The 14764-nt window shown below is 45.6% G+C and overlaps 2 protein-coding genes across 2 annotated transcripts; one reads left to right on the top strand and one right to left on the bottom strand.

Moving 5' to 3' along the window:
* Positions 1-73: 73 nt before the first annotated feature.
* uprt (uracil phosphoribosyltransferase (FUR1) homolog (S. cerevisiae)) lies at positions 74-5688 on the top strand. The gene is made up of 7 exons (XM_076162816.1): positions 74-696; positions 1373-1415; positions 1504-1573; positions 1790-1852; positions 3576-3737; positions 4195-4293; positions 5298-5688. The coding sequence occupies exons 1-7, from the start codon at positions 431-433 to the stop codon at positions 5402-5404; spliced, it is 810 nt and encodes a 269-aa protein (XP_076018931.1). The 5' UTR covers positions 74-430; the 3' UTR covers positions 5405-5688.
* A 58-nt stretch (positions 5689-5746) lies between these two features.
* Positions 5747-11163, bottom strand: zdhhc15b (zDHHC palmitoyltransferase 15b). The gene is made up of 11 exons (XM_076162815.1): positions 11004-11163; positions 10646-10672; positions 10461-10555; positions 10241-10361; positions 9945-10014; positions 9652-9684; positions 9448-9568; positions 9156-9288; positions 8470-8596; positions 7798-7913; positions 5747-7109 (listed from the first exon to the last, which is right to left on the bottom strand). The coding sequence occupies exons 1-11, from the start codon at positions 11119-11121 to the stop codon at positions 7066-7068; spliced, it is 1005 nt and encodes a 334-aa protein (XP_076018930.1). The 5' UTR covers positions 11122-11163; the 3' UTR covers positions 5747-7065.
* Positions 11164-14764: the final 3601 nt, after the last annotated feature.

Below are 14764 nucleotides of genomic sequence, written 5' to 3'. Positions count from 1 at the left end.
ACGAAGCAGGAAGACGAATCGGCAAGACGCCGGCTGCGTCACTTCCGGCCTTCTGCCGCGCTGTCAGTGTCACAGCTAGCAAGGTAGCTACTCTACCGGACTGGCACGTTTTGGGAAATATCAGCCATTCTTTCTATGTTTTTAACACGGCGTTACTGTGCCGCTGTTGGTTTGTGAACGCGGTCCTACAGTATTTTCCTTATACGGCTGTTGTGTGGATTTGGGAATCGTACTTTGACCTGAAAACAAGTGTCGAAGTAAAGGGAAACCCCGTTGTGTGGCTGCTTCCCTTTGTCAGCCAGGGTGTAGCCGCAACTAAGTAGGTCAAACCAAGACCAAGTTACCGGCAACTACTCGGACTTTGGGCTTTCGAGCAGCAGTAAAAACGCGAGAACTCGGTCGTCTGTGTTGCCACCGCATTGGACTCAGGATGCCATGCCATAATCAACAACTGAACAGCGTGTCTAGCGGACAGGAGCACCCGATGAAGCAGGTCCGCTTTGCAAACAACAGCAGCAGTAGCGGTAGCAGCGGCAGCGACAGTGCGGCTGCCGTGCTGTCGAACTGTGAAGCAGCAGATTCCACAAGCAGCACACAACAACAACAACTCGACAGCCAAGAGGACCTGGGCCCGCAACTCAAACTGCTGCCGCTCAACGACCAGATCCGAGAATTACAGACCATAATCAGAGACAAGTGAGTCCCAAGTCTTTCTTTTGGACATGGAAGCCATCATACGAGACGCTGATATCTCCACGTCACTCGTATCATATTTCTGCGCGGCCTTTGTACAACCTAGATACGTTTACGATCATAATATACACAATGAAAGTAATGAAATGAGTTCATACTGACATCTCCTCATGCTGTAAACATCTAATATAGTTGGATTACATTGTTATAAGTCCATGAACACTGTATAGTTGTTTGAACCAAACCCAGTTCGCTAAAGTGGCGCTAAAAGGGGAACCAGCTGCAAGTGATCAACCAGAGGACTCAGGTCTGTTTTGGGCGTTGATGAAAGCTGAAACCTGTTGTTGTTAAGTTTGTATAGCAAACCTTGAGCTCCTTTAACTTTATACTGAAACGCAAAACAAAATGGGGCCTCTTTGTTTTCACATTGCACAAATCTTTGGAAACAGTTTCTTTATGAGTCCACCGAAAGGGGTCGAAGGTCATTTGGTGTTTTTATATAACCTCTGAAAAACACTGAGGCAGAAGTATGAGACCACTTGAAGCACAACAAAACAGTCACCCAGTTGCATTTGTAACTAATTCTAAACACAATAAATCCTCTTCTTCCTTTGAAAAGCTTTAGAAACGAGGACAGCGTGCAGACAATTCTGCTCTGAATTTCTCTTCCTATTTTCAGGACAACCAGCAGAGGAGATTTTGTGTTTTGTGCTGATCGACTGGTAAGATCATCACATCCATCACTGCATACTGTGAACGTGTGTGTGTGTGGGTTCTGGAGCTACATGCTGCTGTCATTTCATCCCACAGATCAGACTGGTGGTGGAGGAGGGTTTGAATCAGCTCCCCTACTCAGAGTGCACTGTGACCACGCCAACTGGTGAGGATCACTTCCCCCAAGTTTGGGGTTTTAAATAAAATGCAGAGTTTGGCGTAAAGCTCTGAGCACCAGGGTGAATAATGCCTAACGTTTAACGTACATCCACAAAATAATTGCCGGCGCTTCCTCCCTCGCTTCCTACCTCCCACATATATAACTGAGTCAGAATGTTCAGCTACATTCTGACTGTTCTCTGCTAAATGTCCTTCCCCTCAGGGTACAAGTATGAAGGTGTCAAGTTCGAAAGAGGCAACTGTGGAGTCAGCATTATGAGGAGCGGTAAGTGAAACCTGCCGTAGCTCACCGGGGCAAATTAGAGTCCCTCCTTTTGTACGCCTATGTGTTATGACTCCCTTTGCATATGTAATTTTGTGCAGACTATACATTCTGCTCAGGCCCTGATTCACCAGGAAAAGGCCATTGTGAGCGCTGGATCGTCCCCTTTCCTACCAGCCGACAGTTTCTTTTCTCTCTGTGAAATTGACTGATCATTTGAATACTAACGAATACAGTAGAACCCTGTCGCACCAGGCAGTTAAGACAGAAACATTCTGTACTTCTACAGTTTGTGTGTGTGTGCGCTCTCTGAAGGCAGCAGAGTCAGCTGAAGTTTTCCCACGTCTCCCCCCGTCTACCCCTCTCCCTCTGGGATATATGGAGACGTTAGATAATGTTGCAGTCTTATTGTTAATGCAAGGTTTGTATTGTGCTGCAAAATACAGAGCGACTGATAAATGGAAGTTTGCAGGAAGGCAGACAGGACAGTAGAAGGAAACGCCGGATACAACCACACGCAGTAACTCTTAACTCTCCTCCCAGAGTCTGAGCAAGCAAGCAAGCATATTAGTGGTGTCTCATTGATTTCCACCAGGGAAGCTTTCTTCTCATTTAATAGTCTACATGGCCGTTCACTTCTCTCAAGGTCTGCATGCCCTTTTTTTGAATACAGAGATGTTCTACACTACAAATCTTCTTCGAACAAGCTCCATTTCTGTGCCGCCCGTACCTCAGCGTGTCTCCCCACGGTGCCAGCCTCAGACACCCCAGACTTTCACTTTTCCCATCCCAGACAAATTTTGGACGGAAATCCCCGCCGTGAGCCAAATCACTGTTTGTGCCCGTTACCAACACTTGTTAAGTCTGAGCCATCCAGACACATGTCCTGACTAGCCTTGGAGCCGTCCCCACATGCGCTGACATTTTCAGAAATATGACGGCTCTTCCAGTTTGGCCAGATCTAAAAACAACTACCCTGGAATGGGAACGGGCGGGTTAAAAACAGGAGAGGATGCAGATGTGAGGATGATTGTGTCGCCTGTAGGCAGTTTGGATTGTGACGTCGTTATGAGTCAGTCTGAATCAGCGTCCTGTCCGTTAAAATGCAACGAACAGAGACGAAACAAATCTATTAGAAAGCATGAGTGAACTACAATGTGCTGTACTTTTTGCTTTTTTTTCGCAATTTGTTTTTATTGAAGCAAACATTGTACATGACATTGCGCATACAGGTGTAGGATATTTTGGAGATCATTTTTTTATATAGAAAGAGGAGAGAGAGAGAGAGAAAGAAGGAAGGTTGTATTATCACTACTATTGTTGTTGTTAAACTTTAAACGTATACCCTGAGGTAGAGTACAAATAGATTGGAATTGCAATGATGTCATAGGGTAAATATGTAATGTAGGCTAGTACAAATGGCATCATAGGTTGTGATAGAGAGAGGAGAGAAACAGAAAGGAAACAAAGAGAGGACAGCCCAACAAGAAACCCCACACAACCCCACAGTCACACAACCCCGCCCTGGCCCGCCTGGGATGTAAAATAAAAGATGTTCTGTACTTTAACAACATACCACAAAACATTAAGAACGGCAACAATATTATTTTGTGGCCGAAGAGCTATAACCCAGTTGTATCAGTGCAGTTATTCCCTGTCCGGCTACAAGCGGGCATAATGGATGGAAGCCTGTAAAGTTTTTATCGGCCACCGTGTCTCCTCACAGGTGAGGCCATGGAGCAGGGCCTGAGGGACTGCTGCCGCTCCATCCGCATCGGCAAGATCCTCATCCAGAGCGACGAGGAGACACAGAAAGCAAAGGTCTACTACGCCAAGTTCCCCCCAGATGTGTACAGGAGGAAAGTGCTGCTCATGTACCCCATCCTCAGTAAGTACTCAAGCGGCTCGGGCGCACAACGCCGCTGCTCCAAGTCCAATTTCCCTCTTTCCAGTCGCGCACAAGTACCGTTAGATATCATTTTTGTGCTAATGTAAAAGTAGTTGAGCAGATATACTAATTTTGTGAATGGCTGGTGGTTGACCTTCACCACCAGCGCCGCATTTCCGCATCAGGCAGGCCCATTTACACTCTTCTGCTAATTACAGCTCTGGCGGGGGAAATTATACGCTGCTGGGGAGACGGCCACCAAAGCTGCTGAAGAAGAGAACCAGGGTCAACACAAATTGTCTCTTAATAGCATTTGGTGCCCCGGTGTTGCACTGTGGTACTTTTTCCCCTGCGCTCAGTTTTAAAAAATGACATGTTGAAGAAGTGTAAAGTATGTTGATAGTGATGTCTAATTTGTAACACTTCAGCTTTGTGCTCTTCCTTCTTGTGTCTGCAGGTACAGGGAACACTGTGATTGAAGCAGTGAAAGTGCTGATAGAACACGGAGTCCAGCCCAAACATATCATCCTCCTGAGCCTCTTCTCCACACCTCACGGTACCGTAAACCACTACAGACCTCTCGCCGCAGCACCGACTCATCACCACTTTACTTGTTTAGCCCTTAGATTGTTCCCGGCGGCCCGTTTCACTCAGCAGTTCAGCCGAGCGCAGGCTGTCGGTGCTCTTAAATGAGTGGAGAAAGACGCTATTTCTTTTAGGGAAAATCTTCCTCGAGTAAATCTGAGGCGATTTAGAGGAAACGCCGCCGTTAGTGTTGTCAGGTGGTTCATGATTTCCCCTCTACTGCCCCGCCAGGACATACTTTACATATGAAGCATTGTTGCCGCTACGGCTCAAAGTAGGAGCTGCGTGAGTTAGTGCAGATACATTGGGAGAAAATCACGGTGCTGTTGCTGTATCAGCTGTTTGCTTAGCTGCAGTGTCAGGATGGTTTTAACCCTGTGTTGTCAGGGTCAGGTCATGTCTCTTAAACACAAAAGCAGAGTCCTCAGAAGAAACTGCAGCAGGATTTAGCCTCAGCATAGTCACGCTGTCACTGCCACTAGAGGTCTCTGTATTTGATTGATTGTCATTTTTCACAATTAGTTAAAAACATTCTGAATGTTCGGTGCGTTAGTTTAGATGTGAAATTATTATTATTAATTCAGTTTTGTGAGCTGTCACCATCTGCAATGTTTTCAAAAGCCCCCGCTCCTACAGATGTGTAACATCTGCACACCACTGCAGCTTGTTCAGGACTTGTCCGCCTTCGCCGCAGAGTAATTGGTTAAGTGTTAACGAACACATATGGTCTACTGTCCACATGTAGGATTACTTTGTTAATTGCTTTTAGTTGCTTTTTGTGATGTCTGTCAAAGAATGACACTGGACAGGCTGCACCTTAAAGTTAATTATATGGGACCTCTAAACCCAAAGCAGAGGAAATGAGTAAATCTGTGGTTGGTAACTCCAACTATTTATAGCAGCTGAGCTCCATGAGGTTTACAGGACATCTAAATCAATTCATCCAATCTTAACAGACATTTTCTTTCCTCCTAGGAGCCAAATCAATCATCCAGGAGTTCCCCGACATCACCATTTTGACCACAGAGGTGCATCCAGTGGCTCCAACACATTTCGGACAGAGATATTTTGGCACAGACTAAACAAAGACAAACTGAGGAACGCCATCTGACAACTGTTTAAAGGAATATTTCTCTCCGTTATTGAAGTGTTTTCTTTGCCGTGCCAAATACTGATACTGGTTCATTTCCAATGCCTCTAAAATGGCTGATCATATGATCCACTGTATTTCTTTTTTTGCTGTGTGTACTCATGTTAAAGAGGGGAAATGATGATGCATCATCATTGCAAAGGATTTCACTTGGATCATTTTATTTAGCATGTAACGTCCACTGATGGATCAATAAAGAATTTATATTTGACAGAACAGTAAATGAAATGACATCTGTATGTTTAACAGTTCAGAGGTACCAAAAAGGAAAACGTCACAGTCACACACTCCATTGTATGCCTGTTTACAAATCTGTAATGTAAAATATATGGACCGGGTATAATTTGTCTTCCCATGTTAAATAAACGTCCCAATATTTGATAAATGCACACTGTTACAATAGTTATTTTAACTGCCACTTGATATTGGAGCAAAATATACAAACACTGACAGAGGCAGTTATGAATCAGTAAACTCAATACACAGGGAAAAAAGCAGAATGTTACCACAATAAATAGACACAGGACCACATGAGACACTTCACACCCACATCATTCCTCTCCACGTGCTTTCAGACAGTCATTCCTCAGATTCTTCAGATTAAAAGAACACACGTAGGACATACAGGTTTAATATGTGAAGGATGTTTCTCAGACACGAGCAGCATTAGATTTGGCCGGCCCAGCATAGTGGAGTCATCGTCTGCTCTCTGCTCTGAGAAAGGCACAACCTTCCTCTAGTATTTCAGAAATGTCTGCACTAAGTGACAGCAGAATGGTTTGCAGTCCACTGGCTGAGACTGGACGCTCACACACTCACGTCTACGAACTACACAGTCTCCACAAGTAGAACGATTTTCATTGGTATTAATTTTGTGAATACACATGGGTAGAAAAAAAAATTCATATTACAGAAAACTACTGACCTCGACCAACCAGTGGATGAAGATCAGTCACCATATATACAGCTACCTTTAAGAAATAAATAAGAAAGTGAAACACAGACATGGGTGTACTGCTGCTCTCATGTTGGCTGTTCTGCCTGAGAGCGTTTAATTGCCCTCCACCCCCCACATGTGGAGCTCTTACGCATGTGAAGTCAAATTAAACACCGCCGTGCAAGCTGAGGTACAGCCTGTAACTTCACAGCCTGTGTAAGAACAGAAAGAGCCGTCTGCTGTGTGTGTGGTACAGTGACTAGACAGAAGCTTCTCCTAGAATCTCACAGTGACCAAAGCTTTGACACAAACAACCAGAGGGGCAGATAAGAACCAGGGCGCTGATATTTGACGGGCTTTTGTTTTGTTTTCTCCCCCCCTAATCTAATGGAAGCTGCCCGTCACCGTTGGGCACTGCTGGTTGTCTGTGCGTCTCCTTCTCTTCGTACATAAAGGTGGAACATCCGGGGTAAATAAAAAGTGTCAATAACAAAAGAAGCTGCAGGTTTTCTCCACGTTTGGCCCTCTTCAGGATTCATTCTATGTGTCTGATCATCTGGAATGCATCTGCCTGGTGGTACACAGCGTGTGCAATACAGAATTGACATCCTCTGTACCAGTGTAAATTGTCCGTGCATGTAAAATCCCCCCTCCTTCTATTCCTCCATCTCTATGGTAACGGAGGGGTCTCGGTCCTCAACTGGAATGAAGAAAAACAACTTTTAGCAAACAAACAAGCAAGATTTTGAGGTTTTTCTTAGAAGAGATTCAGTTCACGCAGCAGTTATGAGTCATGTGACCACCAGATGGTAGCAGAACACTAAGGGGAGAGAGAGAGACGTGTCCCCATATGTCCCTGAACACACCACATCTAAACATCCTGTGTGTATATTCTGAATCTGCGTGGTATTAAACGTTATTCAAAGGGTGGAGCTCTCTGCTTGGTGTTTACTGAGGTCAACATACTCTTGATATGCTATCAGGGGAAAGAAAACTAACAGGAGATTACACATCACAACTCGAATCTCCTGATAAACCTGTTGAACCTTCTCTTATTCCCCTGAAGATGATAGTGATACTGTGTGATCTGTTTGTCACGGATGTCCTCTCAGGGCGAAGCCACTGCTGTTTGTCCTAATGTGGTTTTGCCAGACCTCCATGAAATCACGTTCAATTAAAAACAGTTTCCAGACACTCTTGCTCTCTCGTCTAATGTGATCCACCAGGACAGCTGTGTGTTGTGACTGAACCCTCAAGTGCTTTGTCTTAATTAGCTTAATGACCTCTTTAACGAGGCTGCTTATTGAGGTTTTACACGTTTGAGTCATTATAGTGTTTGCAGTGTAATGTATATTTTGTGGTGAAACCCTGAGTGGTTAGCGACTCACCCAAGCTTCCTTCCTCTGACTCCTCATCCGACTCCTCCCATATCTCCTCGCTCGCTAACAAGGGATTCTGGGATTCACTCCGATTCTTCAAGGGGAAGAAGTGGCCGTTCCCTTGGCTGAAAAGAAAATTTGCCTAAAATAAGACGGAGGCTCGCAAAGGAACCGAGACCATCACCAAGACTTGACACTGATCCGGTCCTTCACTTAAAACAACCCCTACTCATCATTAGCTTGCTACAAATCAACTGTTTCTCCATATTCTTAATATTTGAAAGGATTATAGTCTTTCTGTTTGTTTCAACATAATAGCTGAAGACTAAGGTACTGACTCAGAGCTTCAAGACAGCAGATGCGTAACAGAGATCCCCGCAGACTAATTAAGTGTTGAAAATACACTCTTGGAGCATTCTGGACATATTTGGCGCTCACGTCTCCGGTCTGCAGGGCTTTGGATTGGACCTTACGGATCACTGTGCTAAAAATGTTGGAAAAACCCTCGAAAAAGCTGCTCCACATGAGGCTAGAAGTTTAGTTAGATATTCTCAGAACGCTTCAATGTGAGGGTAAGTGAATGCCAAATATCTCTCAAATGCAACCGCTTATAAATTAACACCGTCAGTCTTCCGTGACCTCGTTCAGACGTAGAACGACCTGAAAAGCAAGCAGACTCACCTCGTGAGGACGGGGATGAACCACAGTCTTCTATCCTCTCCAAATACCTGGTGTAGGTTTCTGCGGATGCCAACGTTGAAGCCATTTCTGTCTGGGCCGCCGACAAAAATTGGAGCCGAGAAGGCCTCTGGAAAAAAGGTAAGGAGCAGGGCAGGGTCGGAATGTTTACCTTGTCATTTGAAAACAGGAAATAGACATGAAGTGGCTCTGAGCTGATCTGCTGACCTGGACATGTACGGTTTAGTACGCAGGTAAAGTTTATTCATTTAGTTGTTGCTTTGAGAGTTTAGTATGTAAGGAACCTTTGGGCCACCCGGTCCACACTCCCTCCATCCTGGGTACCAGGACCCAGTCAGTTTAGATTTCTTCCTGGAAGCTTTATGGAACTGGATCAGGTTCCTCCCAACAGAGATCTCTCAGGTAGTTAAGGAGGGGTAAATTCAGTTTGTGAACCTGTAACCACACCTCCCCAGGTATCTCTTTCCTCCATTGTTGCATTTTGTCACTGTGGAATTAGCAGATGATCCCTTTGGAATTTAGGGCTCTCATTCTCTACATTGTTCTATTTATTAGGACCTAAATACATGTAACAATGAAGCGCCATGAGAAGCTTCTCACAGCGTAGGAGAGAAGTTTGATCAGAGGAACCAGAGGGAGGGTCTAACAATAAATATAGACATTCTTACCTAAAGTTGACCTGTTTTTGGCCACCAACCAACAGTGATAGCCAAACAGGAACATGAGACTGACAAAGAACATGAGCGCCACAAACATGAGGAAGAGCACATGGAACTTTGCTGGCCCATTTGGCAAGTCCCTCTGGGAGAGAGAGAGAGAGAGAAACAGGAGAATAAGAAACCTGAGAAAAACTGCTGGAGCCTCAGACCGACGGGGGAGCTTCTCTGCTCACATGAAATGCCAACACTGTACACCTCAAACCTGAGAGGACTCAATCACAAGAGCTCTGGTGACACTCACCACCCAGAACTTGAGAAAATACTGAAAGACGGTGGCGCCGATGAATACACAGTAGAGCATGGAGTAGGAGAGGAAGAGCAGGAAGAACTTGTAGTTGGAGAAACCCACACAGTTGTTCACCCTGAAAGAAAGAGACATTCTGGGGTCGGCATGACATTAACTACATGAACCTGAGAGGCAAAGATGGAGGAAGAGATGACTCACCATGGACAGTGATGGTCCATCTTCAAGACGCATCTAAAATATGAAACAAACATTCAAACTTTTAATTATTAGGCACATCCATAACAGTACATCACCACTAATGAGCTTAGTTACATGAGAACTACAACTACATTCTGATGCCGATTCATTACATCCCAGCGCTGATTGATGATCAGGCGTGCCCATGAAGTCACACCTTCTAATTATCCCAGCAGCCTCTGGCCATCATCTATCTCCTCGCCCCAGAGCAATCTCTCTAAATGGAAGGGATTGGGGAGGAACGGCTGACTTACGTTTCACACACGGAGCAGTGGTGACAGCGGTCGGGCTTCAGTACCTGGCAGCGGTCGCAGAACCTGATAGCTAGAGACGAGAGGGTGACCAGTTGAAAGACCGACATTTGAGACACAATCGCCCTTCGCTTACTTCCTGCAGCCTAGAACTGAAACTCAGCAATCAGCACTAATGAAAGAGATACATTGGCTGATTGTAGAGGATCACACACACGCATACACACACATGGCTAATTGCCCCTGGTGTCACTGTTTTCAACACCAGATTAGGAACTCACAAGAAAGATCTGATTTACCTCCAGATTGAGCTCGAGTGAAGATGGGAAGCTTCTTTGCGATTTCAACCAGAATTTGTTTCTGAGCGTCTGGTCTCTCCTCCATCTCATACCTCTGCTTGTCCGAGTATGACAGCTGGAACTGTTGCAGCAAACAAACACACACCATGACTCACACTGAACGAAAACAACTCCACACATCAAATTAACACCTCAGCAGACGTGTTTTGCTTCATTCTACCTTCTTGCACGGGGCAGCAGGTGGGGTGAAGATGGACTTCCAGTAGGTCCACGAAAACATCACGAAGCAAACGTGAAACACCAGTAGATAGGCCACTAAGGACACAAACACACACTCATATTCACCGAGGCGTCGCGACATGGAGGGAATTTCCAGTTTAGTAGCAGAAACAGAGCAGAACTCACCTTTTTCCAAAGTGTTGGTGAGCGTAACTGCAGAGAAACACAACAACGTTTGGTTCAGTCCACTTACCGGCTAACGCATTAAGCCGAGTTACAGCTAAGATTTACAACAATAGAAGGTTTGAATTGAAGGATAAATTCGTTGTCAACGTAAATGACAGCTCCGAGTCAGATTTAAAGCAGACGTTATAAATAAACAAACAAATAAATCACACCCTTGTTATCACTTCCGCACAGCTTCGTTAGCTTCTGCTGCTGGGGGTGATTTTGTCAACAGACTGCTGTGTGTGCGGCAGGCTGCCATCGCCACTGTGTCAAAGGCGGAAAAGCCCCGAAACGAGAAAAACTGAGCGGTACTTACAGAGACACAGCTCGAACACGTAGGCATAGTAGGACCAGAGCACCACGGAGGTAATAATCAACACGGGGATCCAGGAGAAAACCCTCTGACAGCACCTCAAACCTCTGGAGAGAGCCATGATCCATCCGCTCTCTGCCGCTCTCTGCGCTCTACTAGCAGGCCTGGCTGGGGTTTATCTATCGGTGTCATCTGGCAGCGATTCACTCACCGCACTCCTCTCTGCTGCTGTGGCCACAGAGTGTAATTAGACTATTGTTTGCCGGACTAAAGCGTATAAATACACAATATATGATAAGAAACAGGAGATGTGCTTTTTAAATACTGCGTTATATTCATCCTGCGTGTTGATTTATGGTCAAATATATCGATGTTACACATATTTGTACCCTAAAGGATCTAATTACATGTTCCCAGCGTGATAATTGTTCTTATTTCATTGCCTTCCTTAAGTCTTTTAAGCACTTCATGTCTTCTGGTCTCTGCAACAATCCTTCTTATGTTTGTCTCGTTAGGTGGCTCAATGGGAGGCTTTGTTCAGGCTTTTTTTTTTTTTTTTTGCTTAGTGAGAAACAAAATGTACAGCCGGCAAAGTGCCAAAATGTTCTCCTATCTCCTTTTTCTCTTAATGGGTCACAAGGTGCAATTTCCACGAAGCGCGCAGCTATATTGTATCTGAGCCGGGTAGCTGTTTCAGCTGTCCTGCGTGTGAGCCTGCTTAGTCAGTAATATAGGAAATTGTGTCTGCTGTTTGTACAGTGGTTTCATGTTGTCCCTCCGGGGAGAGAGGTGGAGACAAGCCGTGCATCAGCTCACCACACAGGGAGAATAAAGGAGTGTGGGGCTGCAACACACAACTCAGACGCTCACAGGGTTGTTAATCCTGCATATGGCTGCTTTAAAACTGCCTCCTTTATGATGTATAAACTGGGGAAAAAGGCCTGACACAAGGAGAAAAAGCAGGTTCTGTCGCACTTTTGTCTTATAAGTCAATTTGAAGAACTGAACTCTGATGGCCTCTCTCTCTCTCTCTCTCGCTTGCTCTCTCTCTCTCTCTCTCTCTCTCTCTCTCTATTTCTCTCTCTTTCTCTCTCCCCCTCTCTCCCTCTGTTTCTCTCTCTCTCTCTCTATTTCTCTCTCTTTCTCTCTCCCCCTCTCTTTCTCTTTCTCTTTCTTTGTTGCTCTCTTTTTTGAGATCATTTGTAGTTGCTACACTGTCATGTTATTGGCTATAATATAGTGATATAGTTCCATAAGGATCATAATATTGATCTGTAATAATACTAATATGGTGATAGACATAAATTATTACTATTTGGCCTTTTTCAGAGACGAAAATTTACTATTTAGTGCTCTGATTTCCCTGGGTTCAAGGTTCATGAGGTTGAAAACATCTTAGGGCAAAATAAAACTGACAACACAGGCATTTAGCAGGATGTACCAACAGGGGGCGCTGTGAGACCATTCTAAAAACAACAGCCTCAACGCCACAGCATCACCTGACCAACTTGCTGGGACACACCTATTATTGATTAAACCATCTAACAACCCAAAATGAATCTTGTTCATTTCTTTCATGACTGTGACCTCACTGGCTTCTTCATTAACTAGGGGGTCAAAGATCCATTACAGAGTGTCTGACTGCCTGGAAATCAAGTTGGTCACACTTGTGGTGAGAGACGTGTTTGTGTGTGTTTTCATGCGTCACCGACTCTGGGACCAGCTGATACCTGCATCACAGCTGATGTCAGCGGGGTCAGCACTGACCTCTGTTTACGAGCGAGACTCCCATCTTTAATCCAGCTCATTAATCCTCTGTCCACCCCTCCAGAGAGATGCTGCATCATCCATTCGCTCCTCTTGTTCGGGGGATTTACGGCATTAAGTCATCCAACAATGCATAACAACCCCGGCGTAATAGTCTCCCCATTACCGAATGCTGTGAACATTTTCGTCATGTCATGAGACCCCAGAGTCGGCGGAGCACTGAACCGTGCACTCTGACAGTCTAGCAGGCCTGTTGATCGCAGGGCTGTTGTAGGAAGTGTGAGTTTGGTTTGGTGTGTTCACAGTACCACCTGTTCTCCCGCTTTACGTAATGCAGACTCCCGCCGCAGCGTTGCATCCATCTGGGACAGGGGTGTGAGGTGAGCTGCACCCACTGCCGACCTCCACTCTTCCATCACACATGTTCTCTCCTCTCCTTCTCCAGGCCTACTCCTTTCCTTGACATTTTCTCCCACTTCAACACGTCGTCCATCGCTCGCTCTCCATCCAACTCCTGCTCTGGTCTGCCCCCCCTCCCCCTCCTCCCTCTCCCACCTTCCTCCTTCCTCTCTCTCCAGGCAACAGTGACGGCAGCCGGGCGATGACAGTTCCTCTCTCATTCAACCGCTCACTGGAGGCAGGGAGCGGCCGTCCATCCATCAACGCGGCAGCAAACCCCTCCACTACAAAGCTATTGTGACTAGCAAAATAGTAACGGCCTTTTAATCAAAACATTTACCCCCGTGAAAAAGTAAAACACAAACAGCTCACATCAGCAGGTTGAGGCAGACTCCTCGCCGCAGAGCTGTGTGTGAGCCGAGTGTGTCGGAGGTGCATTCCATGCCGCCCCGGTGGCAGTCTGCATAAACAGACAGTAGGGGCTGGAGGAGAGCCCGTTTGGGGAGAAATCATGCGTGGCTGCAGGAAAGAGAGAAGACAAGAGGGTTTACAATGTCCCGCCATACAGGCCTGTTCAGTGGAGAGAGGAGCACAATGGAGCGCGCTGCTGTGCTGCTGCTGGCTGTTATGCCTTGAGGATGAAGTGGCACTTAGAGTGTGCGTTTCATTTGACCCCTGAGACTCTCAGGTCGGGTGGTTGCGCTGTGCAATCACGTCTGATTCAGGGAATGCTGATGATGCTAAGCACTCGGGAGGGTTGGTTCATCTGCGAGTGTGTGTGTGTGGTATCAAGAATGTTTGTGTCTGTGCATGCGGGTGTACGGGGGAAGGAGGCGTTATTATGATTAATAATAATAATAATATTTCTGTTTGCAGGCTGCATGTCTGACTCTGCCATACGATGCTGGATTAAGTTTGATAGCATTTCCATTTCATTCCCTGCATGCTTCAGTGTCTGGACAGGGAATTCATCATGTGTGTATCTGTTTGAAGTCATTATGGAGCTCATATTGGAAAGTCTACATTTGTCCTAACATATTGTCATTGGTGCATTTCAAGGTGATCAAAGAGTCATTTTTTCGAAGTTGCCCACATTACTTCATTTCAATAAAAGGTATGTGTTCAAAAATCAGACATGAGCACAGGAGTAATTACAGAGACTGACCAGTACAAGAAAACACAGCCATGACTTCACTGAACATGGTGGAGAGGACCGTGGCCTCACACATCATTAGCAATTTACCTTAACACAAGGCAGAAAAAGGCTCAGGCTCTGTACCATTAACCTATTAACAGCAAGCATATTGCCTGGAAAACTGTGGAGCACCTCCAGCGTCCCTAAACACAATCCATACATATTCATCCCACTGCCAGCTGAGGTTGGCACATTACGGATGCGTGAATATTTCGTGCTGGAATCAGTCAGAATAGCAGATGCCATTTCTTGCATTTTTACACTCTGCAGCCAAATGTTTCAGACGGCAAGGACGACTGCTGAGCCTCAAAGGGTCTGGGTCTCACCTCAGAGACGGACGCAGAGGAGCGAGGACGGCTGGAAAAGCTGCTGAGGTAGTGACACGAGGCAAATGGCACTCGAC

Source organism: Genypterus blacodes, unplaced genomic scaffold (genome assembly GCF_046128005.1).
Source record: "Genypterus blacodes isolate CSIRO-AG114 ecotype Tasmania unplaced genomic scaffold, CSIRO-AGI_Gbla_v1 ptg000128l_1, whole genome shotgun sequence".
NCBI lineage: Eukaryota > Metazoa > Chordata > Actinopteri > Ophidiiformes > Ophidiidae > Genypterus > Genypterus blacodes.
Note: the sequence above shows the minus strand (reverse complement) of the source record. Positions and strands in the feature narration are given on the sequence as shown.

Coding starts and splice junctions, on each gene's coding strand:
- uprt (XM_076162816.1), top strand. CDS start 431: ATGCCATGCCATAATCAACAACTGAACAGCGTGTCTAGCGGACAGGAG. Junction 1,416..1,503: donor TGTTTTGTGCTGATCGACTG/GTAAGATCATCA, acceptor TTCATCCCACAG/ATCAGACTGGTGGTGGAGGA. Junction 3,738..4,194: donor GCTCATGTACCCCATCCTCA/GTAAGTACTCAA, acceptor TTGTGTCTGCAG/GTACAGGGAACACTGTGATT.
- zdhhc15b (XM_076162815.1), bottom strand. CDS start 11,121: ATGGCTCTCTCCAGAGGTTTGAGGTGCTGTCAGAGGGTTTTCTCCTGG. Junction 10,015..10,240: donor CACTCGAGCTCAATCTGGAG/GTAAATCAGATC, acceptor TCTCGTCTCTAG/CTATCAGGTTCTGCGACCGC. Junction 9,685..9,944: donor CACTGCTCCGTGTGTGAAAC/GTAAGTCAGCCG, acceptor TTCATATTTTAG/ATGCGTCTTGAAGATGGACC.